Source organism: Haliotis rufescens, unplaced genomic scaffold, assembly GCF_023055435.1.
Source record: "Haliotis rufescens isolate VD_foot unplaced genomic scaffold, xgHalRufe1.0.p SCAF_1, whole genome shotgun sequence".
Classification (NCBI taxonomy): Eukaryota; Metazoa; Mollusca; class Gastropoda; order Lepetellida; family Haliotidae; genus Haliotis; species Haliotis rufescens.
The window spans coordinates 4,061,592-4,087,597 of NW_025963779.1; the positions used below are offsets into that span (position 1 = coordinate 4,061,592).

At 39.5% G+C, this 26,006-nt stretch overlaps 1 protein-coding gene across 1 annotated transcript; it reads right to left on the minus strand.

Annotated features, from left to right (window-relative positions):
* Positions 1 to 2,042: 2,042 nt before the first annotated feature.
* Positions 2,043 to 25,961, minus strand: LOC124147001. Its single transcript, XM_046517590.2, has 22 exons — positions 25,562 to 25,961; positions 25,302 to 25,464; positions 25,034 to 25,176; positions 23,716 to 23,866; positions 23,419 to 23,561; positions 19,938 to 20,094; positions 15,166 to 15,299; positions 13,381 to 13,504; positions 12,964 to 13,094; positions 11,753 to 11,882; positions 11,449 to 11,588; positions 11,050 to 11,203; positions 10,359 to 10,560; positions 9,451 to 9,587; positions 7,738 to 7,965; positions 6,157 to 6,380; positions 5,721 to 5,952; positions 5,226 to 5,499; positions 4,721 to 4,980; positions 4,261 to 4,498; positions 3,913 to 4,016; positions 2,043 to 3,578 (listed from the first exon to the last, which is right to left on the minus strand). Exons 1-22 carry the CDS (start codon positions 25,837 to 25,839, stop codon positions 3,045 to 3,047), a joined length of 4,281 nt encoding a protein of 1,426 aa, XP_046373546.2. The 5' UTR covers positions 25,840 to 25,961; the 3' UTR covers positions 2,043 to 3,044.
* Between the last annotated feature and the right edge of the window lie 45 nt (positions 25,962 to 26,006).

A 26,006-nucleotide genomic window follows, 5' to 3' on the forward strand; every position in this document is an offset into this window, starting at 1 on the left:
TGGTAGCTGAAAGTACATAAAGTCAATTGAGACGTGACAAACGAGTGACGCCACGACGTCTGTATAGATTTCCAGACAAGTAGTCAGCTGGACGTAAATATTCAAATTCTTTGTACAAAGTGCAGTAACTCTTAACACATAAGATAGTGTTTAGATTTGGGATAAACTCGTCAGGTCCGTAGTGGTGCACAAACAGCGCCCATCGCAAATATACAATTAGCAGTTAGCAGTTTGCAGTCTGCAGTTTTTCCAGCTAAATCACGAATGTCCCTATATGATCCAAGCCAGCAAGGCACAGTGGCAGGTCACCAGGATACACTGATTAGCAACTAGGGCACACTGACACTCCATCGGAGCACAATAACACGCATTCAGGGCAGAATGACAAGTCCTGGTCACACAATTGCAAGCGTTCTCGTGAGGACTAACCTAGAATGTCGACAGGGAAAAACTGAAGAAATGAACATTATTTTCAACCATGTGACACGGCAAATACAGGTGAGTGTCTCTTGCTAATCAGTGAGAGACTCTTTGTTCGTAAAGACACATAACCAAGATGATCAGTCTTTAGGCTCATTTATTCGGTCTATAGTTGTTCTCTGCATGACTCTAGATTGCACACACAAAAAATGACATACATTAACTCTTAACAACAATCAACGACAGATTTATTCACAGTAGAGACGTAGTTCAACAGACATACATACTGGAGGATTAATACCTAACTATATATATACAAGAATCAAATGAATAAACATGTCATTTCAAATGAAATTACAAACATAGATATCACAGTGAGATATACATAGTTTTATGACTGAACTGAAACTTTATTACACTCAGGTCGCTAGCAGCGACATTTGAGGTAGAGATCAAGTATTGGTTATAAACAATATACATGAAATCAGTATTACAGTGTCATAAGCATCTTTCCCCAGCAGTCGGATCAGGTGCAGTACACAACTGAAAAACTGTTCAAATATTTATAAAATATTCTTTCCAGTTTTGAACTTATCATAATTATTATACAGAACTTAAATACTAGTAGTTTTCTCAGTGTTCCTAATCTTCGGACAATAAAAGCAAAATCAAAAAAAATATTTTATACATGTTAGGTTAATGTAAAAGTATTTACGAATCAGTTGTTTCCTCTCTTTGTCAAGAGAAGGACACATACACAAATAGTGAAATTCATCTCATGTGTCATACAATTGGAGTGGACATTTTGTTTCAGATTGTCCGCCATCTGTCTGTTTCAACTGTACATTGTAATTAGATGTTCTGAACGTCCGTAAAGATCTCCAAATGTTATCATCTGTAATGATCAAAAAGCCTTCAAACTTTAAACAGTCACTTTTTACAATTCTATACATGGATCCTTTGGAATATTTATCTCTTGCAGATATCTAGGATTGAAACATGGTATCATCTTGGACGGTTTCAAAACGCTTCACATCCACGTGTATGTTTCTTTGTTTGTTGTTTAACGCCACACTCAGCAATATTCTAGCAATATGACGGCGCTCTGTAAATAATCGAGTCTGGACATGACAATCCAGTGATTCACATCATGCGCATGGATCCAAGCAATTGGGATACGATGACATGCATCAAGTCAGCGAGCCTGACCACCAGATCCCGTAAATCGCCTTTTACGGCAAGCATGGGTTCCTGATGACCTATTCTACCCCGGATCTTCACGGGTACATGGGTTGCTGTAAACCTATTCTATCCCGGATCTTCACGGGTACATGGGTTGCTGAAGATCTATTCTACCCCGGATCTTCACGGGTACATGGGTTGCTGAAGACCTATTCTACCCCAGATCTTCACGGGTACATGGGTTGCTGAAGACCTATTCTACCCCGGATTTTCACGGGTACATGGGTTGCTGAAGACCTATTCTACCCCGGATCATCATGGGTACATGGGTTGCTGAAGACCTATTCTACCCCAGATCTTCACGGGTACATGGGTTGCTGAAGACCTATTCTACCCCGGATCATCATGGGTACATGGGTTGCTGAAGACCTATTCTACCCCGTATTTTCAGGGGTACATGGGTTGCTGAAGACCTATTCTACCCCGGATCTTCACGGGTACATGGGTTGCTGAAGACCTATTCTATCCCGGATCTTCACGGGTCCCACGTGTGCGTACTGTGCAGAAGTAAAGGTAAGTATTTACATTCAGCACCCAGTAATATCACAATTCATAATCACAAATACGCTTTTAGACTATCAACATATCCATCAAAACTTCGCAAACATGATCAAAATGGTTATCTCATATCATATATCATATGTGTTATACTCACTCTAACATTAATAACATTTCTGTTACCGTACAAGCGCAGCACATGTCAATAGGAAATAAGTAATGGTATTTCTACATGTAGAATATTCATCCCGGTTGTGCAATACTCTCATGAACATAACAAAACCATGGGATTTTATAAGGTTTCAATATAACAAGATGAAGATCAATTAACATATTATGTACAGCCTGGTATGTGTCCTGCTATAGATGAATCACAATTTAGTAGTGTTCAGCTCACTATTGACACCTTCTTGAAGTGTCGGTAAACAATGTTAACGTAACTACAGTAATCAGAGTGAGTGAGTGTGGTTTTACGCCGCTTTTAGCAATATTCCAGCAATATCACGGCGGGGACACCGGAAATGGGCACACATTGTACCAATGTCAGGAATCGAACCAGTGTCTTCGGCGTGACGAGCGAACGTTTTAACCACGACCGCCCCTACACACAAAAAGATAAGCCTTCTGTGTTGATAAGTTTACACTTGCAACAATTGACACAAAAAGGGAAACATTAATTGAAGATTCCAAGTGAATATCGGACATCATGTTCTACAGTTTATCACAGTTTGCTACCAAATATAAACATCAGAGCCAGAGAATAACGATTCTCCGCTGAAACTGATTCTATTGGGCGTACACGGCAAATTGGCAGTAAAACCTTTATTAATGGTTCACTGAAAACAATGATGAAATCAGGTGTTCAGGAAAGGCTAAATGTGTTTCTACAATATCAAGCAGCATCTTGACTTCTTTTTTTCTGGTGTGTCGCCAGTATCAACTTCAGTGGACGGAACAGGTTCCTCATCACCTGACACAATAATATTCGGCACGTATTGATCTAATTTGGTCAATAGTTCATCAAACTTTTCTCCATCCCATCTTTCCTGAACAGATTCATCCTTGGCAAAGGTTATGTACATAAGCTGAGTGAACACCATGCTCATCGGGCCAGATGGTGGCCATGTCATCTTCTCCAGCAACAGAGGCACTATTGGTTTCTTGAGGGCATCAGCGAGACTGACTTCCCTCCTGCAGTTGGCTGACAGAGAATACTTTGAGGTGACACACGTGAGCACGATCTTTGCCCCCCGCACGCCCTTGTCAATTTTGTCATAGAGGGAGTCCCCACCTCCCATTTGGTAGATGTCCATCCAGACGGTGAAGCCCATCTCAGTCAGGCGCTTGTACATGAGCTGAACCTGCTTCTGTTTTCCCCACTGGTAGGAGATGAACACATCAGGAGAGGCTGCTCCAGACTGAGAAAGAAGGGAATTACAAATAAATCAAAACATAACAACACATACATGTATTAAGGTGAGCGTAACCTGCCCCACAAACACATGCAAAGGTACAGGAGGGTATTACAACGGACATGGTTTTCCTCACTAATTCGTCAAATTTTGTCCTCCACATGTCTGCCGTTAGACTTTTGAAAGCTTCACTGAGGCAAGAGCTGTATGATGCTTTCACACAACTCCCCTTTAACTGCAGTTCAGGGCAAACATATAAGACTACAATGCACAAATGTGACCACGGCAATAATATCGGAAAATAATGTAGCTAATGAAACATTCGGTCTGCCCAACCTACCTCAACCTCCGCTTGTTTCTGCTGACTGGCGGCCGTCATCGCCTTTACGTCCTTCTTTTCTATCTTAATGACTTCAGCCACAGGACACCACCAGTTCATGTATTCTTTGTGTGAAAAAACACAGTTCTTATGGCTTTCTTTCGCAACAATAATAATCGGTGTAATAGGTAAAACACTATTCCGGAAATGTTTAAGATAGCTTTCCCACATTTCGAATGTAAATAACATTTCAGCAGATCTTACGAAAGTAAAAAATCCAACTTATTTTAAAACTTCACTGAATTATGTTTTAATGAACTATCCACACATGCCTCCCCTCTCGCTATCTATGCCTCCCAATTTGCCCACCTTTTTCCACCTTCTGTTCCTCCGGCTTGACGTTGTTGTAGTTGACCTGCATCAGAAGTTCCTGGAACTTGGCTGCTGACCAGTATCTGTCGTCACCAGTCTCCTCCCCAGGCCGGGTGAAGAATCGGATGAACAGATACTCACTGAAGATATGCCCCATTGAGCCTGGTGGAGGCCATGATAGTTTCTCCATCAACAGAGGGATGATGGGCTTACCCAGGCTTACCGAGAGGTTCACCTTAAGCCAAAACACAACATGTCCACATAAAAATCAATGCACTTTATCAAACACATTTGCCTTTCAATACGCCTTTTCGTCACAGTTTCTTAGCAATTGAAATTATTAACCCCCAGATGAATGAAGGCATGGATTATTAAATATTCTTTTGTGGAACACTTGAAACTTTGATGTTGTTAGAAAATAGACTTTAATGTCAGTGGAAATTATCCGGACACATACCTCTCTGTTGCAGTTTGAAGACTTGGCATATTTCCCAGTGACACAACAGATGATGATCTTGGCTGCCCTGATTCCCTGGTCAATCTTCTCGAACAGCTTGTCTCCACCTCCCATCTGACCAATGTCCATCCAGCACGTGAAGCCCGCCTTCTCCAGGTGCTGCTTCAGAAGCTTCACCTCGTTCTGGATTCCCCACTGGTAGCTGAGGAACACCTCTGGAGGCTCCGGGTACTCAAACTCTTCGTCCTCGACTACAGCTTCTGAGAAAGAAATTATAAACATATGACCATTCTATAATGTTAAGACGATGTTGACAAGACATCAATACGTGACAAAAATACACTGAGACATATGAACGTGCCCTTTGATGGAAATCTATTTCGGTAAGTACAAAGAAGTTCATCAGTTTGGCATTGGTTGTTGTGATATCTAAAAAGTGGTTAAACACGTACGAAAAGGTTGTATAACAGATAAAAAAAACAACATTTCATGTAATTAATAATACCTGTCATCTTCATTGCATTCTCCACTATGACAGCAGCATTCATTCTGTCCATCTCTTGCAGTGCTGTCAGCACAGCATATGTGGCTTCCCTCGTCTTCCGAGTGGCGTACCATTCATTCAGCATGGCCATACATGGGTCGTGCATCTGCGCCCAGCTCCTGATGTCATCATTGGTGTAGCCAAGACGTCTAGAGAGAAGTGTCCAGTCCAGAAGGTCTTCAGGGTTGAGTAGTTTGGCCACGTCTCTTGCCCAGAAGGGAGCATGACTGAGTGTCTTGATGATTGATGAAAGAGAGAGTTGTCAAATTAGACTCCCATGATCTTTGTTTACTTTACAAGCATAATCAGTAGTAAACGTAACAGTATTAGCAATTTTCCATATTATATTGAAAGGTACAGATGTCTTAGATGTTGTTCATTACCATACACAATTTCGTGTTTTTACATCGTTATTCTTGAAAAATTCGAGGATCACTCCTTTCAAACTGTGCTTACCTTTCCGTCGAGTTCCTCCACTTTAGCCTTGGTGTCATCCACTGTCTCCTCAAGATGGCCAATCTTCTCGCCATGAGCCTCAACATCGACTTTGACCCCATCCAGCTCCTCCCGCTGCTCACCCACCCCTTGGTTGAGCAGCACAAGGCCAACCTCAGTCCTTGTCACTCGTGTGTCCAGTTCCTCCACATCTTCTTTTACATCCTTGATCTCTTCAGCCAGGGACTCCAGGCTGTAGGTATATTAACATAGTATATTGTCAGAGAAGCGACCTTCAATGAACGGATCAGTGACGCATTGCTGTAATGAAAGTTATATTTTGGAAAGTAGTAAAATATGTAATTTTATTTCAAGTGTGTCGAAGAACTCCACAAGTTCTACCAGGCATAATTTTTAGACCTTTATGAAGTTTTGGACAGTGCCATAGTATTCTCACCTTCTTCCTTCCAGAACATCCAAGATAAAGGTACACTGATCCTTTGTTGTCTGGACAGTAGATCGTTTCCTCAAGTCCTCTATGGCTGGTTTACGACGCTCCAACAGTGGTCGGTATACACCACCTATAGCACGCATCTCATTGAGACAGGAGGAAGTCACCATGTCGTCTTCAGGACCTCGAAGGACCTTCTCTAGATATGCCATCACTTCCTCTGCCACAGCCTGTGTTACGAACATGTACGTAATTAGTGCCTGTATTGAGCTGTTGGCTATTCAATTGTCTAAATTGATATATGTAATAGTTTAAACTAGTTTATAACGAACACACTTATAACGAACTGACGGATATAACGAACTGTTTTTGGTCCCATCCATTTGCTGTATATATCCTGTAAATGTGCTTATAACGAACTACGGTTATTACGAACTAAATTTAGTGGTCCCTTTGAGTCTGTTATAACAGTAGTTTACTGTATTTGCTTTCCAAATGATGACAGCCTTACCGCTTTTTGTCCAAGTTATGTTATAGATTTAGGTATATTTTGTTTGTGCCACTAAACTGAAACCCTAAATTCATTTCTTAAAATCGTAATTGAATAGTTCCTCGGTACCTCTTGTTGCCTTGTAGTACTGTGGCAGCATCAGAAAACAGCCCAGTTTAGTTTCATGTAATTTCACTTCCTTAACTTACTGTACTTTTCTTGCTAAATAGTACAAGTGAAAATGTATCAAACTTGTGTTTTAACGATAAAACTTTCAGTGATCCATTCATATCATTTCAATGGGATCCGTTTCGACGGATAAACTAGAATAATTTTTTAATTTGAAGTTTACACGATATACGGTTTTTCAATTAGACGAGAAATCGGTCACCTGACCGCGAAATTGACGTTCATAAGTTTATGAAAGACACAACTTGACGTTCATACGTTTTTCCAGAGATCGTGTTCTTGAAATGACGTAAACACTGACGGACTACTTCCACATCCCGGGGGAACCCCGAATATGCACAGAAGCGTTCTTTCTGATCATTTAGACCCTTTTATCTTGAACTCAGCGTTTTAGTATACATTGAGAAACGCTAGAGAGTTTGACTGCATGATCGTTCTCGAATATCCTTGCTACGACCCACCCTAGTGAAGAAAACGAAGAAATGCACATCCAAACTTTGGTAGTATCGACTGGATCCGTGTCTTTGCTGGCAGTGACTGTCTACAGTAATCTACGACTTTACCTTAGTGTCTGTTTGATACATCTTTAATCACCTTTCAATGATAGGCCAATTGATCCTACGTTCATACAGTTAGGCCCTCACTCTGTGAAGGTTCATACTCCAATGAACTCACACAAAGTGAAAGTCAATTCTTAAGTGATTTTTTGGCGTTTATGTTTCATATTTAACAATGATCATGTGAAGAATTTAAAGGCACTCTAGTTCGTTCTGTTAATGGGATCGAGCAGAATATATTGTTTGCATTCTAAATTTGATGTTTTAAAGGATTTGCCATCATGTTTGTGCCAATTTAGTGTTTTGTAAGGCGCAGTTTATTGACATTTGAATATATTAAGAACAACGTACCTCATCGTCACTCATAATGGCCACATTCTTCAGAACAACGAAGAGTTGATACTTGGCACCATATTGGGAGTTAACATCGCCTTCCATCAGGGTTTTCAGGTGGGGGATGAGCTTTCTTGGCATCTTCTTGGAGAGTGGGCCCATGACCATCAAATACATTGCCTGCATCCTTTCATCACCTTGGAACATCTCCTCATTCAGCTTACCAATATGGTCCTCAGTGAACAACTGGAAAGAGCTCACATTTAACTCTGGATTGTTACATGTATAGTACACCAATCTGATCAAAGAGCACGGTCTTTTGCATAAATGTTTCCTTTCTACCATTATAAATTGTGATATATTTGTCCTTATAATTTGTTATTATGTTAAATCAATATTTATTTATTTTAATTTTAGAGATTAATCTATTGTTTCAGTTGAGCCTTTTGTATTTGTAATATCAATTTTGTCAATTTTCAGTCTGTGTCAGTTTGTCACAACCATGAAGCATAGAGAAATGATTTGTTATTTGACGTCACGAACAAAGGTATTGATGCGGTTACCATAGCTGCGATAGAATAACGGCCAGGTCAATGTACCTCAATGTTAACAAATATACCTTTGCTACTTGTTGCCCGTCGGATTTTCGGACATTTCATTGCAATGTTTGCTTCACTTAATCTAAGTAAATCAAGAACTACATTTCAATATCTTAATATTATGTGTTAATATTTTAAATGAAATATTTCCTTCACAGTGATGCTGCCATGAATATGTTAAGGAACAATTAGACAATGTGTGAGAGCTAGCAGCAGTATACCGATTTAACGCAAGATCTGATGATTTGGGCTATCATCACCTACAGCTGTTCAGAGCGACCGACGTTACCAATGTTGATGACTGACCCACAGGGGTTGATGTGGTTATGAGGCCTTTGCGTGTATGATTGAGCGGCAGTTTACAACATAACACACAGCCATGCACAGCTCGTGTGTCGGTTGGGGTTTATTTTATGAAAAAGAACATCTGGTCAGCCTTGGCTGGCTGCAAATCCTGACTTATACCATTAAAATCTGTGGGATTAACCTGGAATTTATGTCCCAGAGCTCTGCGGAGTGGCGGTGCACATGATGCGCGGAGCTAACATCAGCAGCCTCATCACGAATATGCCAAAATAAAAGTTGTCCGGGCCAATTTGGTCCACATCGGGTTCAATCAGACACCACTCCCCATGTCACATCCTTGTTACAAAGACGTAAGAATGCACGTCTTTACCTTTGATTAGACATTCAATGCATACGTTCCCGTATTTTATTCCATATTGTTATATGGTTACAGTGTAATGTGATAAACAGTGTTGTGATTGTATTACATTGATTCTGCAGAGATTCGGTAGAAGTTTATGGCATTGTGTTTTGACAATAATTGGTTGTCAAGAATGTAGTAATATATAATGTAAGCAGTGGTGTGGAAGAACATATGTTGGGTATTGCCATTGTAATTGTTGTGCAGTAACTGGTATTGATTTGTACACCTTAACAAGACAATTATTAATTGTCTACCATTTTTGTGGTTTGTTGGTTTCACACTGAATTCTTTTGCGTACAGATTTCTGGATAAATTATTGTTTCATTTTGGTCAACACATAGCGTTATGTATATATTACCCTCCGCTATAAAACGGTTTGTATCCACTAACACTTGATTATACTTCACTATTACACCAACTTACATTCGGTTGTTTCTTGGCTATCTCTGTACACAAGTGTAATACAGACGACCGTTCTGGGGTGTCGATCAACTCGAAGAGAGTTTTGAATTGTTGATCTTGAAGTTTGGGGTAGTGTGGGTAGATTTGACTTAGGTAATCTGAAAAAAAACCGGGCACGCATTCAGGGTATTTGTAATAAAATGAAATCTCTCCCTGGAATCGTCTTTATGAACAAATTTAAGGATTATCAAATCGTGTGATTGGGTGTGTGTTTGTTTGTTGTTTTAACGCCACACTCAGCAATATTTCAACCGTATGACGGTGGCTGGTAAAGAATCGAGTCTGTATAATCTCTATCAAGAGATAGATATTGTGAGCAACGAGCCACGCCGTCGCTGTACGATGACACGCAATCAACAAAGTCACCAAGACGGACCACCCAGCCCATTTAGTCGCTTCGCATGGCCAGCATAAATTGGCGGGAACCTATTCTAACCCGGAATCCATTCGGTGGCCGCGGTAACGTCCACCTTTTACTATATGTAGATGTTGAAAGAGGTCTAGACTAAACGAGTGATGATATATCATATTGCAATACTGCATATATATCTCCTTTCTCCAAAGCCGAAAAAAACTGGTTTTAATCACGTCGAGTTAACAAAGTTTCACAGTATGCACATATACAAGCAACTGCTTACCTCGTCCCAAATTCATAACCCAAAGTGACATACATTATTAATTTCCTTCAAACAAGAGAGTCTCAGTACTTATATAGGTTTAACATTAGTTTTGTTTCCACGACAGACACATCCGTGAAATCGTCCTCACAAATTCGAAAATGAACGAAAGAAGGAAACGTATGAAAGCAACCCTTTGTTGCATGAAGGAAGTATGACATTATTCACGTAAAGTCGAAACGTAAAACATACATAACAATGTGGAATTCTCTGTGTCCATGTAAACGTCCATCAGCTTGGGAAAGAACAGTGCCATGACCTTTGACCCATTCCCCACAACGACGCTGACCTGGGCCATGGCTATATCAGAAACTTCGCTATATTCGTGAGACAGCAAGTTGACGATTTCTCTCACCACCAGAATGGCTCGCTGCATCTTCTCCTGGTCGTCCAGCTTAGGGAGAAGGAGGTTCCATCATGATACAAGTAACGGATGTAGGTTGACTGTGTCATAGCGTGTGGCAAATATATCACCTGGGATATCAATATTCCTTCTATATAAGGTATGAGTGAATAGATGGGTTATATCAAATTCTACCATGACGTTGGAACATAACCTCAATCAGAGGTTTCAAATGGCGTTGATTTTTGTCCAAGCAGATTATATTAAAAGCAACAAATATTAGCGGAAACCCCGTGAAGTATCAGGCAGATGAAACTACGTGGATTATACCATGTAGAGTGTGGAAAACATCAAACCAGAGGACTCTATCAGTAGAAGTCATTGTGCAGAGATGCATCCCTTATACATACGAGAATTTATAATCGTGGGTTCGAATTCTTGTTCAACCATTACTATGGTTCTGGTTGACTATTTCATGAAAGTATTTTCATACAATACGTCCTTTTTATAGGCGAATAATGTTGAAACTAAACTACTTACAAGGCTCAAAAATTTTGTCGCGACCGAACAGTACAGCTGGAAGAAGATTGTGCTTGGTGTGTTAGTTTCCTCATCAATTAAGTCTCCCTTCATCACCGTCATCACGAAGTAGGCAATGACACTTATGTCCTTTTCAGTTATGCTTTTGGGCTCTCTGCAAGATAAAGAATTGGCGTTAGCCTTCAGTTACCATTAATCTGTCATTAGGTTTATTTTAATCTGTTTAAGTTTGTATCTTTGTCTGTCTGGGTCTGTCAACTGCATTTAATCTTATTCAGGCCGTACGTTACAGTATATAGTGAATATGTCAGTTTTAACACTTTGTACAAATATCACATTTCGCCTATTTCGTCTAGTATCAGTTTCTATATATCCGTGCAGTGTAAATGTACTACTTACAAGGCTTCAATCGACCTCGATGCAAGCTTGCTAACGATCCTGCCCGAATAACCGAACCAGTTGCCTTTCCAGGGAAAGTTTGGATCTTTCAGGAAGGGCAGCAGATTGGAAAATGTCGACATTATCAGGTCCTTGTTTTTCTGAAAAGATACAATCAATGGAACAAATTATCAAATCCTGTGTTATAAACCTGTAAAAGACAAAAACAACAACTGCAAGTTGGCTACTGTCACTGTCACGTTTTAGAAGAACAAATACCAGGATTGTCGTCAGTCCAGAATTCGCCATTCACAAGTAAACTCACCTTTCCGATGAACTCTATTTCATCTGCAAGTTCACTTCCAGCTTTGAACAGGCGCCCTTCTCTCCTCTCGAGAATTTTCAAACTAAATTCGACCATTTTGTCAACCATTTGGGGAATGATACGATCCCTCCTGGAAACAAAATGTATATAGTTTACACTGTACCAAACAAACCAAAGGTATTTGCGTAACATCACTCGCACTAGTACATCTTTTATTCGTGTTCTCTGGGTTTCCAAGTTTCAAAGCACCACGAAGGGGCTAAAGTGGGGATGGTAAAGGCACGTGTCGCTGTATAATAATAGTACTTAGGTCATGTGGCGATCATGAAAGGCCAGCTCTTAGTTTCCATGTGACTTTTGCGTGTAATTGTAGCCCAACGGCATGGATAATTGCTCATACTGTGATCTTTTTGCCTATTGTATACCCTATAGCTTCTTCATGCCTCTGTCACAGGGCTGCGTTTGAAGAGAATCTCTATGCAATCAGTCTGTGAATACATACAGAGACGAATCAGCCATCATGAAGACAAGAACTCAAGAGAGCATGCATACTTTTATACTACGTATTTCACAAAGTAGGTAAATACACACGTGTTTCACAAAGTAGGTAAATACACACGTTTTTCCCTATGCAGGTAAATACGTACGTGTTTCACAAAGTAGGTAAATACACACGTTTTCCCTATGCAAGTAAATACACATGTGTTTCACAATGTATGTAAATACACATGTTTTTCCCTATGCAAGTAAATACACGTGTTTCACAATGTATGTAAATACACATGTTTTTCCCTATGCAAGTAAATACACACGTGTTTCACAATGTAGGTAAATACACATGTTTTTCACTATGCAAGTAAATACACACGTGTTTCACAATGTAGGTAAATACACATGTTTTTTCCCTATGCAAGTAAATACACATGTGTTTCACAATGTAGGTAAATACACATGTTTTTCACTGCAGACTGTATATAATAGATCCAATCCATCGAAAGTCCCAGAGTCGGAACTCTATAAACTGGCACTTGTCCATGGTCACATGGGATAAATTCTAACCCGGAATCTCTACGGATGTCACAAGAGATTTTTGAGCTTGAAATCAAAATTGACATGAAAACTTGTTTCTCAATGTAAATCTTTCCTTGCAGGTGAACATACACGTTTTGTAAACCAAGTTCACTTATACATATGGGTAATTGTAACCTTACTTCAATTGATCGGCGAAGTAACTGCAAAAGTTTTTGTAGGATCCAGCAAATTCCTTGATCTCTTTCTCTTCTCCAAACACTCGGACTGTCATCAAGATGTCCAGAATCTCACGCGCATCGTTCACATGCTCCTGAAAACAATCATCAAGATCATGGTACCACAGATTCCATAGCATGACAAACTCATTTCTTGAGATCTTAGGTTATATATTTCTTATTTGGGGTTAATTCTCAAAGTTTAGGTTGTATGTTGTAGGAAAAATAGGATCAGTCAAGTTTAAATTTTTAAAATCTTAAAAATAATCCCTTTGATACATTCTTCATACACTGTATCAATTCTAGTTATAGATGCTGTTGATTCTTATTCTGTGTAGGAGAATAATATAGCGACACTAACGTGGTCGCTGATTATGGTACCTTCCATTTCAGAAACATTTCAGCGCCCCTGACGCAATTATAGGCCGCCTTGGCTGTCATCGGCTGGTTGATCCGTAGACATGCCTTTATCAGGTCTATCATCAGCCGACGGTGTTCAGGAGTTCTGCAACATATTCACAATATGTAGTTCTCTTTCAAATGTATGTGACGCCACATAGTCAAAAGTACAGTCAAGTGTTCATACATAGACACGTATTACGCATGATACATATAAAACATATTGAAGCTCAACGCATTAAGGTAAACGTATACAATGTTTGATAATTTACAACAAATTCATTAGGATTGAATTAAAACTTGAAACAAGCCGATTAAATGTATCAATGTATATGAACGTATCGTGCCCCACCGGTGGCACAAACATATGCAAAAGCAAGACACCAGAAAAAAACATGTCCACCATAAAACTTTACTGAGGCCTTGAATGTTGTAACCTTGATTAAACAACTTTTGTGCAAGAGTCGAGTTACACTCTTGGAAATCTTCGCCGAAAGGGCACGCTTGATTGTACGTAATGAGTTGTGAAAAGTAATTTGCAGTTGCAGGAATAGTGTTCAACCAATCCGAGCGGAAATTCTGATTCATATGCATAAAGAAACAGATCAGCAAGAAGGGGAGCACATGGGACTACCCATGGGGATACCTACTTCTTGCCTAGAAGATGTCTTAGCCTCAACTTTTACATAGATGCATTGTCACCACGTTTAACAACAAATGCCCCATGGATCAAGTTAGTCATGTGGGATAGTGGGGTACAAGGTGGTAAAATCAAATGGTTTGACAGAATTGAACTTGATGCTTTTCTGAGATATTGCAAAACTTAAAACAAATGCTTTGTGTTTTTGAGAATCCACATGATATTAACTCCACTTTTCTCAAATAATTTCTGTGAATATATAGAAAGTCATTCATTGAGTTTTATGTGACTTTGGAATCCAGTGCAAAAGAGGAATGGACATGTCTTCAGGTTTTAGAGTCAAGTTAAACGTTGATAGTAGTTATAATTGTTTTGGCAGATTTTGTTCAGTTAACATACTGGCCTTATATATGGCATTGTTTGATTTGTCACTTTTCCAAGTTCTTTGATCAAACAATTAGTGCAGTGATGCTAACAATGCTATCCAACGTCAACATGATAATCACATCTATGACAATATGTGTCAATGAAATGCTTTAATGGTACTCATTAATGCCACGTACATCATCAGTTTGTTTTGTTAAGCTAAATAAATACATCTTAAGATGTACACATTTTTTGTTCAAACTCGAGTATATGTTTCTCAGGTGCAAATTCATTGGTTGAATATAGTTTTACAAAATGTGTCTCTGAATTTTACTATGCCACTTTTGTGTCTCTAAATCTTTACAGCTTTGGTGTTCTGTAATCTATAGATACAGGTTTTGCTTTTTTGTATACAAAAAAGCAAAACCTGTCTCCTGAGTAAAAGAAGCCCAATTTATTCGTCAGACACGATCCCATCATTGTAACAATTTCTTATGATATCTGTTATTTTCCACCAACATTTTACAAAATTTGCGTAAAATAGTTGTTCTGTTTTTAATCCTCCCATTTATACCCATACGTCAGTATTGGGTGAATGTTAGAGTCAAATATCTGAACCGCGCATATAATAGACATGTGATATTTACGAAAATATGTATTATAGGAAACATTGCTTTCATTGCCTGTAGAGATATATACTTTTGTATCAAATATTTTAAAAATGATATGATATATCAGGTTAGCATGAACACGGGACCTACTTGTTCATGGCCTTTATAAGAACATCATACACAGCTGCGTCAACAAATTTGACCCTCATCAGGGTGTGGTCCTCCAGGTCGGTCAACAGATCAATCAGCTTCCTCGTCATCACAGTGAACAGCTCAGAGTTGCCCTTAATAAGTAGAGAAGTTGCAAATCATGCAACGTTACGCAGCATCTGTCGCGGTGAGCAGACAATGGGAGACCCGAAAGTTTGACAGCGTATAGCTAATAGTACTTCGGTAGGGTGAACACTGAAAAACGTTAAAGAAATATGTTCGCTTTGCAAACACAATAACTATTAAAGCTCTGCACGCTAACGTCGAACCCATTCGAGAGAGGTGTCACTTCCCGTGCATCTAATGTCGACAGGCGAATAACGACACCCCAAAATAAAACTCGCCATATCTATTTACCAAGAAGGCTTTGCGTAACATTTAAATTACGTATGACATGCATAAATGCTCAGCTTGCTCAATATCAAAACGTTCAGTCATTTATTTACCTCAAAAAGAAAATATCGCGAGTTAAAAACTTCTCGGCACACAACTACCAGAAACGGCCATTGTTGACTTTTGGCACTTCACGTTGAGCGGCATGCAGTCCGATATTTTCTTTATAATTTCATCATTTTTCCTATTCGATCATAAATTTTTGTTTGCTGACGAAAGGAAAACACTCATGTTCCTTTATTTCTAAAAATTAGCAACTTTCGGTGTAACTAATTGTAAACAAAAACAATCTGAATCGTAACATCATCGATTGGATGGAACTTGTACGATCATGGCAACGGCGGTAAATAAACAACTCCACATGCATAGTTATTCCGTTAGACTATTACAATCATTTTGTTACATCTAACTTAATTTTCTAGAATTATTGACACGTATGTATAAATCTTTTCAAAAGAATTTCATTTTTAAAGAGTTTGCAAATGATTTCGTTTGATAAACTTTCCGACACATTGACAAGCCGACAAACGTCAGTGATACGTTTGGGCATGGCCTAACTCGCGATTTGTTGAGTTGAACAAAGTCAACAAACACTGCGAAAAATGACAAATATTGGATGACACGCAAAATCTGATCTGATATACATTCTAGGTAAACCATTCAATAGTAAAATAATGCAGTTTACGAGAAATAACCAATATACTTGCAATTTTAACTATCATTTCTGAAACCGGAAGCACGTACCGCATGTGACACATGACGGAAAAAATGCAAAAGTTGGTAAGCTATCATAAAGAAATTCCGAAATAGATTCAAATTCAAAAGAAAATGCATAATTTACTATTTTTCGTCAACTATTTACTATTTATTGATCTGGAGAGCAGTCTTCACTCCTATTTGTTTCATATTTCTTCGTGATTGTCGCCATCAAATGTGTAAGTCTAAATGCGAAACCGTAATGGATTTCACGCTCGATGATTTTAACTTTAAAATGTTTTCTGAAAACGACCGCAACGGACAGTGATATAACGTATTGATATGCCATAATAATAACAACATAATATTGTTATTGGTCTAACATTACAAAAAGAACAATTTAAAATATTAAAGATGTTGTTGAAAACTTTCTGAGAACCTCCCATCCTCTGAACCGATTAAACTTTTGGTACACGACGAGGTAGTGGAATATATATATAGATTCTAGGCTCCTATATATGTGATTTTGTACCCAAAACAAATTAAATTGTACCCAAAATACTTTGTGAACTTGTACCTAAGAAAATAAGACAATAGATCTATAATTATATTTATGTTTTCATGTAGATGAACAGAACACATAATAAAATATTTCATCAAGTTCATAATATGATCATGACTGGTCCTTGAAATTGATTGTTTAGTTTTGAGAGAAAATTGACGTCTTGTCACTGAAGAAGAGGCCAGTTAAGTTGGTTAAACCTAAGTTAGAATGTATTGTTTTGATAGGAAAGTGATATTATGTTAAGTTTAAGACACCAAAATTAATGTATATCTTTGAAATAATTCTAGGTAGATCTACAAAATCACATACCCATTTCGGTACCAATTCACTAGAAATTTTGGGTACACATAACAAAACAGGCAGATCTACATGGATCACGTTTTGTCCTAAAAATATATTTAAATGTGAAAAATATGGACACCTCAGAAATGAGGGCTTATAAAGTTATAATTCTACCTAACTTGTCACATGGTTTGACTTAGGTCTATCTAAGAAAAGTCCTTATGAAAATCTTTTTTTATTTTTTTTATGACACTGACATTTCTGGCACTTAGACAAAGAGTATTCAAGGAAAGACAGATATGTTTTTGAATGAAAACATGACTTTCCTTTATAATTCTTTTTTCATGATGACAGGGGAACTTTTATACACACCAGCTGAGGAAGTTGTGATACTGTGATTGCATACAAAGGAAAAACAGGTTTGAAGCAGTACCTGTATGTATAAAATAGACCACATAAGGTGAACAAAAGAAATGGATTGGCTGACTGGAAAAAATACATCTGGCAAGGGTAAACATGTACACAGGCATGTTTCTTTTCATTCCAACCAGAAGACTGAGATAGCATTTTCTAAGAAACATATGGCTAGCTTACCAGCTTATGTGCCACCATGGTTCTTGTTATTAAACAAACAAAAATGTCATTTACTGTTACAGGTACTGTTACTGTAATTAATGTAGCATATTCCCATTAAATTATATTTCAGAATAGTTTTATTTGGAAACAAAACACATAATGAACAAGATTAATGTCCATATGAGTTTAGTACATGTATGTATATATGTTAAGGATCTGATTTATTCATTATTCATGGAATACTAAAATTAAAATGATGACATCAGAGAGTTACTTATTCACATAGTTGATTTTCAGAGTGAAAGATACTTATTGTTGAAAAAATATGTTTAAACTAAAGATAATAATTGAAGTTTGATCAGTTACACTGTGCTGATGCAAAGACCAATATTTACTGTTCACACACACAATCATTGTGGGGAAAAAATAACTACTAAATATAACTTAAAATTTTAAAACCTGTAAACAGCTGTAAATAATTAAACAATTACAAATCAATAATCAATACGCAATCATGGTGGTCTTCATATTTTTGGAATAAATTTAGAAATCCTTCGTTATTTTGAAACAAGTTTTGTCAAGCCAATTTTCGCGCACCTGTTGTAGAGGGTGATCTTGCTGATCGACGATATCGATAGACGTATTACGTGGGATACACTTGTTGTAGTGAAACTTATCAGCGTGTACATCGCAGAAATATGAATCATGTCCTATTTATATTCACCGTAACATTGAATTGTGATTCTTAAATATCAACAGAAGTTCAAATAAAAGATACCGAGAAACTTGCATGTGCCATTTTGATTTATTGTCTACCGTTTCCGGGTCACGGGAGCATGCAAGGTCAAACGGATTAACTAATACGCGAATTAAATCGTCAAAGTCACATTTTTATTTCATGTTAGTGGCGATTACTGATACTGTGTATGGACTTATGTTTTTGCTGTATGTGATAGGCGAACTATTTCAAAATTTACTGTAATTGTTTTGTTACGAAAGATTACCAGCAGACTACCCCTGTCTGTGACATCACATCCGGTGACCTTTGCACTTATTGAAATAGTGCTGTCAAAATTCACGATCTTTATTTTCGTTTTTCTCTCGTCATATTAATCGGAATATGACGAATAAAACATTCTTCGATGGAGAAGATCATCAACTTTCGCCAAGTTATATTTATAAAGGCAATGTAAACTTTGTTGATATTAAAATAGCAATAAGTTATGCGGAGGTCGGGCGAAGCGCGCCATGTATGATTTTAGGACGTCTGCTAGCATCATGACACGGGTTGTTTATTTTTGTTTATCGTAAATATTCAACCAAAACGCTTGAAATTAGGATTAGTGAATATTTATAAGTCATCAATTGTTTCCTGCAAATTTTATAACATGACACGTCAGATTAACCTGAATATTCGTATTTCTGCAACCGACATGATGACCTCGAAAATTAAGTTATTTTTCTCTTTAACGTTTAGATAATAAATTTACTGAAATGGTTCATAATTTTCCATCGCGCTGTTATATGCCGATAAAAAAAACCCGAATTTTTACTCAATTAAAATTAACATATCGGAGATATGATTATTGAAATCAATTTGCACAAATGTTACGATATTAAAAGGTTCCTAGCATGAAATGCAAACCACCTTCAATACCGCAATTCAGGTAGCCTGAAGTTCAAGAAAATTTACAAATTTTGTGTTCGCTTTGGTCTTAACCTTGGAATGATTGAAAACATCGGGATATTTTTATATAGTATTGTGTAGTTTTCTTTCAGGAATAAATGTGCAAAATATTTCTTCAATTGGCCCTTGTTCAATGAGGCACCGACTGTTTGAAATCACCCACTTTCTTTAGAGCGCCTTATGCTAAAATTAATCCAGCAGGCAGGGGTAAGAAGTGTGAAAATAATTCAGCAGGCTAAAAGTTAATAAACTGCCGGGCAAAAGAAAGCATACACTTGTTGACCAAAATTATTACATACTTTATCAAAAACGTAACTAGGCTGAAAACAGTCGCCGAAACACTGCAGACATAAGGTTCAAAACACAACTATGATACCCGTATCAAATACATCACCATCGCATAACAAGTTCTTGTTTGCTTAATTTTAGCCACCAAATAACATGGGTGTATACTTTCTTTTGCCCTGCAATTGTCGTGATGTCCACTCGGGTGGTTTTCTATGTGATTCGCACCGTTATAGTAGGCTTGTCCTTCTCCTCCTTTGTGTGGAACAGGAAATATCCAACAGCCTTTATAATGGGGTGGATGGGGCTCCCTGCTTTCCTGGTGCAGATCGCAGTCACAAAGTCCATGATGTCTGCGTGAACTTTGTGCAGCATGAACGTGTTGCTGAAATGATATAATCGCAGGATTAGTAAAGGCTGTGGTCGGCAGACAGTCTAAAGAGGAGATGATCTTGAGCCTTCTGGAAATCGGAGATATGACTTAAGTATGATTAGTACGCGGGTCAATATGAGAATAGGGTGTCACAAAACAACTGGGCCCACTTGCACACATCGATCTTAGCGCTAAGACTATCGTAAGTCTATGTTAAAGTATGGGAGTAACGATCATCTTAGCGCTAAGACTATCGTAAGCCTATGTTAAAGTATGGGAGTAACGATCATCTTAGCGCTAAGACTATCGTAAGTCTATGTTAAAGTATGGGAGTAACGATCATCTTAGCGCTTAGACTATCGTAAGCCTATGTTAAAGTATGGGAGTAACGATCATCTTAGCGCTTAGACTATCGTAAGCCTATGTTAAAGTATGGGAGTAACGATCATCTTAGCGCTTAGACTATCGTAAGCCTATGTTACAGTATGGGAGTAACGATCATCTTAGCGCTACAACTATCGTAAACCTATGTTAAAGTATAGGAGTAACGATCATCTTAGAGCTACGACTATCGTAAACCTATGTTAAAGTATGGGAGTAAGGAGCATCTTAGCACTACGACTATCGAAAGCATATGTTAAAGTATGGGAGTAACGATCATCTTCGCACTACGACTATCGTAAACCTATGTTAAAGTATGGGGGTAACAATCATCTTAGCGCTACGACTATCGTAAGCCTATTTTAAAGTATGGGAGTAACAATCATCTTAGCGCTACAAACACCGATTGTCTGCATGTGTCGTGGGTACTTGCTAACATACCATGTCTTAAGGAACACTGAGTGTGTTGTGGGTACTCGCTTACATGCCATGGCTAAAATAACACTGATTGACACTGATTAGATGTCAGGGCTAAAGGGACACTGATTGTCTGCATGTGTCGTGGGTACTCGCTTACATGTCAGGGCTAAAGTAACACTGAGTGGGTTGTGGGTACTCGCTTACATGCCATGGCTAAAGTAACACTGATTGTCTGCATGTGTCGTGAGTACTCGCTTACATGTCAGGGCTAAAGTAACACTGATTGTCTGCATGTGTCGTGTGTACTCGCTTACATGCCATGGCTAAAGTAACACTGATTGTCTGCATGTGTCGTGGGTACTCGCTTACATGTCAGGGCTAAAGGGACACTGATTGTCTGCATGTGTCGTGGGTACTCGCTTACATGCCATGGCTAAAGTAACACTGATTGTCTGCATGTGTCGTGGGTACTCGCTTACATGCCATGGCTAAAGGAACACTGATTGTCTGCATGTGTCGTGGGTACTCGCTTACATGTCAGGGCTAAAGGGACACTGATTGTCTGCATGTGTTGTGGGTACTCGCTTACATGTCAGGGCTAAAGTAACACTGATTGTCTGCATGTGTTGTGAGTACTCGCTTACATGTCAGGGCTAAAGGGACACTGATTGTCTGCATGTGTCGTGGGTACTCACTTACATGTCAGGGCTAAAGTAACACTGATTGTCTGCATGTGTTGTGGGTACTCGCTTACATGTCAGGGCTAAAGTAACACTGATTGTCTGCATGTGTTGTGAGTACTCGCTTACATGTCAGGGCTAAAGGGACACTGATTGTCTGCATGTGTCGTGGGTACTCACTTACATGTCAGGGCTAAAGTAACACTGATTGTCTGCATGTGTCGTGAGTACTCGCTTACATGTCAGGGCTAAAGTAACACTGATTGTCTGCATGTGTCGTGAGTACTCGCTTACATGTCAGGGCTAAAGTAACACTGATTGTCTGCATGTGTCGTTGGTACTCGCTTACATGTCAGGGCTAAAGTAATACTGATTGTCTGCATGTGTTGTGGGTACTCGCTTACATGTCAGGGCTAAAGTAACACTGATTGTCTGCATGTGACGTGGGTACTCGCTTACATGTCAGGGCTAAAGGGACACTGATTGTCTGCATGTGTCGTGGGTACTCGCTTACATGTCAGGGCTAAAGTAACACTGATTGTCTGCATGTGTCGTGAGTACTCGCTTACATGTCAGGGCTAAAGTAACACTGATTGTCTGCATGTGTCGTGTGTACTCCCTTACATGTCATGGCTAAAGTAACACTGATTGTCTGCATGTGTCGTGGGTACTCGCTTACATGTCATGGTTAAAGGAACACTGATTTTCTGCATGTGTTGTGGGTACTCGCTTACATGTCAGGGCTAAAGTAACACTGATTGTCTGCATGTGTTGTGGGTACTCGCTAACATACCATGGCTAAAGGAACACTGAGTGTGTTGTGGATACTCGCTTACATGCCATTGCTAAAGTAACACTGATTGTCTGCATGTGTCGTGAGTACTCGCTTACATGTCAGGGCTAAAGTAACACTGATTGTCTGCATGTGTCGTGAGTACTCGCTTACATGTCATGGTTAAAGGAACACTGATTGTCTGCATGTGTCGTGAGTACTCGCTTACATGTCAGGGCTAAAGTAACACTGATTGTCTGCATGTGTCGTGGGTACTCGCTTACATGTCATGGTTAAAGGAACACTGATTGTCTGCATGTGTCGTGAGTACGCGCTTACATGTCAGGGCTTAAGTAACACTGATTGTCTGCATGTGTTGTGGGTACTCGCTTACATGTCAGGGCTAAAGGAACACTGATTGTCTGCATGTGTCGTGTGTACTCGCTTACATGTCATGGCTAAAGGAACACTGATTGTCTGCATGTGTTGTGGGTACTCGCTTACATGTCAGGGCTAAAGGAACCCTGATTGTCTGCATGTGTCGTGGGTACTCGCTTACATGTCAGGGCTAAAGTAACACTGATTGTCTGCATGTGTCGTGGGTACTCGCTTACATGTCAGGGCTAAAGTAACACTGATTGTCTGCATGTGTCGTGAGTACTCGCTTACATGTCAGGGCTAAAGTAACACTGAGTGTGTTGTGGATACTCGCTTACATGTCAGGGCTAAAGTAACACTGAGTGTGTTGTGGATACTCGCTTACATGTCAGGGCTAAAGGAACACTGATTGTCTGCATGTGTCGTGGGAACTCGCTTACATGTCAGGGCTAAAGTAATACTGATTGTCTGCATGTGTTGTGGGTACTCGCTTACATGCCATGGCTAAAGGAAGACTGAGTGTGTTGTGGATACTCGCTTACATGCCATTGCTAAAGTAACATTGATTGTCTGCATGTGTTGTGGGTACTCGCTTACATGTCAGGGCTAAAGGAACACTGATTGTCTGCATGTGTCGTGAGTACTCGCTAACATACCATGTCTTAAGGACACGGATTGACTACACGTATCACGGATTTTACTCACCCGACGGCTGACAGCAACATCTTAAGAAGATCAGTTACACTCTTGAGCACCTTCTCGGATTCCTCGGTGGTGAGATTGAGGTTGCAGATGATGTCTGCAAGACGCTCCAGGAAACGTTTGTACATCTCGGGGTCAACGATGTCCTGAACAACGGATGATTGCATGCTTTAAATTCTCTCTCTCTCTCTCTCTCTCTCTCTCTCTCTCTCTCTCTCTCTCTCTCTCTCTCTCTCTCTCTCTTCTATCTCTTTCTCGCTCGCTCTCTTTCACACTCACGTGTGCACAACGTGTTCTCACCTTGAAGATGTTGCTGCCGTATATATACCACAGACTATGTGGAATGCGGTGGTGGATTTCCTGGACTTCCTTTGAACGAGTCAGGAACGTTAACTCTAGGTAAATGTACAATTCTATGAACTCTGTCTGCGCTTCCTTGAAAATTTCCTCTCTGAAATTAAGGACAACATTCTAATTGGCGTGGGGATTGCACATCCAATCTTATTATCGCAACTTCTAGTTGAACCGCCTCCGTGGTCTAGTTGTATAGCTTCTGCCCTGAGAGCGGGGTTCGGGGTTCGATCCCGGACCGCGTAATACCAAGAGACGTTAAAAGGTGGTACTTGTTGTTACCCTGTCTGGCGCTCGGCATTAAGGGGCTAAAACAAGGACTTGTCGACTCGGAGTCAGTATACTGTGTCTGAGTGGAGTATTCATGTTATACTGCGTCATTGTATCTCAGTGAGCTAGCACCATAAATCGGCATCAGTCCGGACTAAGTACAAGCAGCCACACAAACACACACACGTACATGCACGTCGCTATATAAGTGCAATAATCTTGGACGCGACGTTAAACCCAATTTCACCTCATCTCACCACATAGTTGATATACATGATACAACAGATAAACATGCATGTAGCCGTAATACTGTCAATGTTCATGCGGTACCGTGAGTTAACAGTGTCATGAGATATCCCCATACAGCTTTCAAGTGGGCACCTTTCTCTTTTTCAATTGCTTACCAAAACAATGTGAACATGCGTAGTGTGAGCTCATTTGAAAATGTCAGGAAAAACAAATCCTTGTATTTTAAATCTGTACACGTAAAAGTTGTATGAAACATTAATATATATCATTATACAAACATTTTTGTCATACTGATTTTTTTAAGCGAGGGTACTACATGGATTCTTACACGAATTTCGTAAAATCATTATGACGCGCAAGCGAGTGTAATAATCTTTTTATTACCCGTTATGTCGCAATCATTTTGAACTCCCATTAAGAAACATGCACTGAAAACGACCGCCGTCTAAAAAAACAACAACTGTCGATGTCTTCACCTCTTACGTCGTTGCTAGTCTGACGTCATTACGACCCTACGTCTGACGTCTTTACGACCTTACGTCACGGTCGAATAACGTCAACATTGCCGCCCAGGGTGCCGTTGTACAAAACAACCTTAGTACTACGACTGTCGTAAGTCTGTGTTAAAGTATGGGAGTTACGATCACCTTAGCGCTGAGGTCGCTTTGTACAACGGCCCCCATACTTGTGCACATACGATTTTTATAAAATTTGTTATTTATAACCCGTGGGGAAATAACATTCTCACTTGAAGCAGTCTTTTCCAACGATGTAATCGATGGCTGTTCTAAAGGTGATCTCGAACCTCTCTCTATCAGGCCCAGGCTCCCGGCTCCTGTACTCCCTCATCAGAAACCGTACGTGACTCTTCAGCTTGTCTCCTGTGAGGTTCTAAACAGAAACCACCTGACAACTTTCACCGGGAATAGTCGAGTATACTGTCAAGTGAACACCCACCCCATTGGTGAGGAAAGTCTCATAATACCTCTCACTGTACAGATGCAACGTGCACTTACATGATAATACTCCTTAAACCCAAAGCCACGGTTGCCAAACATCAAGCTCCACAACTTCATGTGTGTCGTCCCCGGCCCCTGCTGGATCAGGTCGTGGAGGAAGTCGAAGCAAAAGTCATGGATGCGGGACAAGGATGTCATCTTCCCATTTTCCATCAAATCCCTGAAGAAAACTCGTTGGTGTAGAAACGTAGGACAGATGTATGCATGTTTTGATATGATAAAAGACATGAAATTCCAGGAAAATGTTCAATACTCACTCTGACCAAGTCATCAAATTTTCCAGCACATCTTTAGCGAAATAAAACTGATCAGAACTCTCCCCGGGGAAATCCGGCCGACACACCCCCTTCCTCAGCAACCTGAACGCCCAGAGGAGATCCTCCTCGTTCACCACCGCCTCGTACTTGTGGGAGTTTATTCTCTGTTCATTGCTGAAGTCAACTCTCTGGTCACGGCCTGCCGTCATGAAGTTGTACCTTCGTATCAGGTGCTCCATCGTCACTGTAGAGGGATTGAGTAAGTCATCGGGTTTCATGTCATATATATATATAGTAATATATATATATATAGTAATACTTAAATAAGTGGAGTAAGATTGAACACAGTTTTATAGGCTAGCGCTTTCAACTCGTACCACGTACGAGTCTCATCAGGCCATAATTGAATAACGGACATGAAGTAGTAACATATAGTTACGTGACG

Coding starts and splice junctions, on each gene's coding strand:
- LOC124147001 (XM_046517590.2), bottom strand. CDS start 25,839: ATGAAACCCGATGACTTACTCAATCCCTCTACAGTGACGATGGAGCAC. Junction 23,562..23,715: donor ACGGCAGCAACATCTTCAAG/GTGAGAACACGT, acceptor TCCGTTGTTCAG/GACATCGTTGACCCCGAGAT. Junction 20,095..23,418: donor ATGTTGCTGTCAGCCGTCGG/GTGAGTAAAATC, acceptor ATATCATTTCAG/CAACACGTTCATGCTGCACA.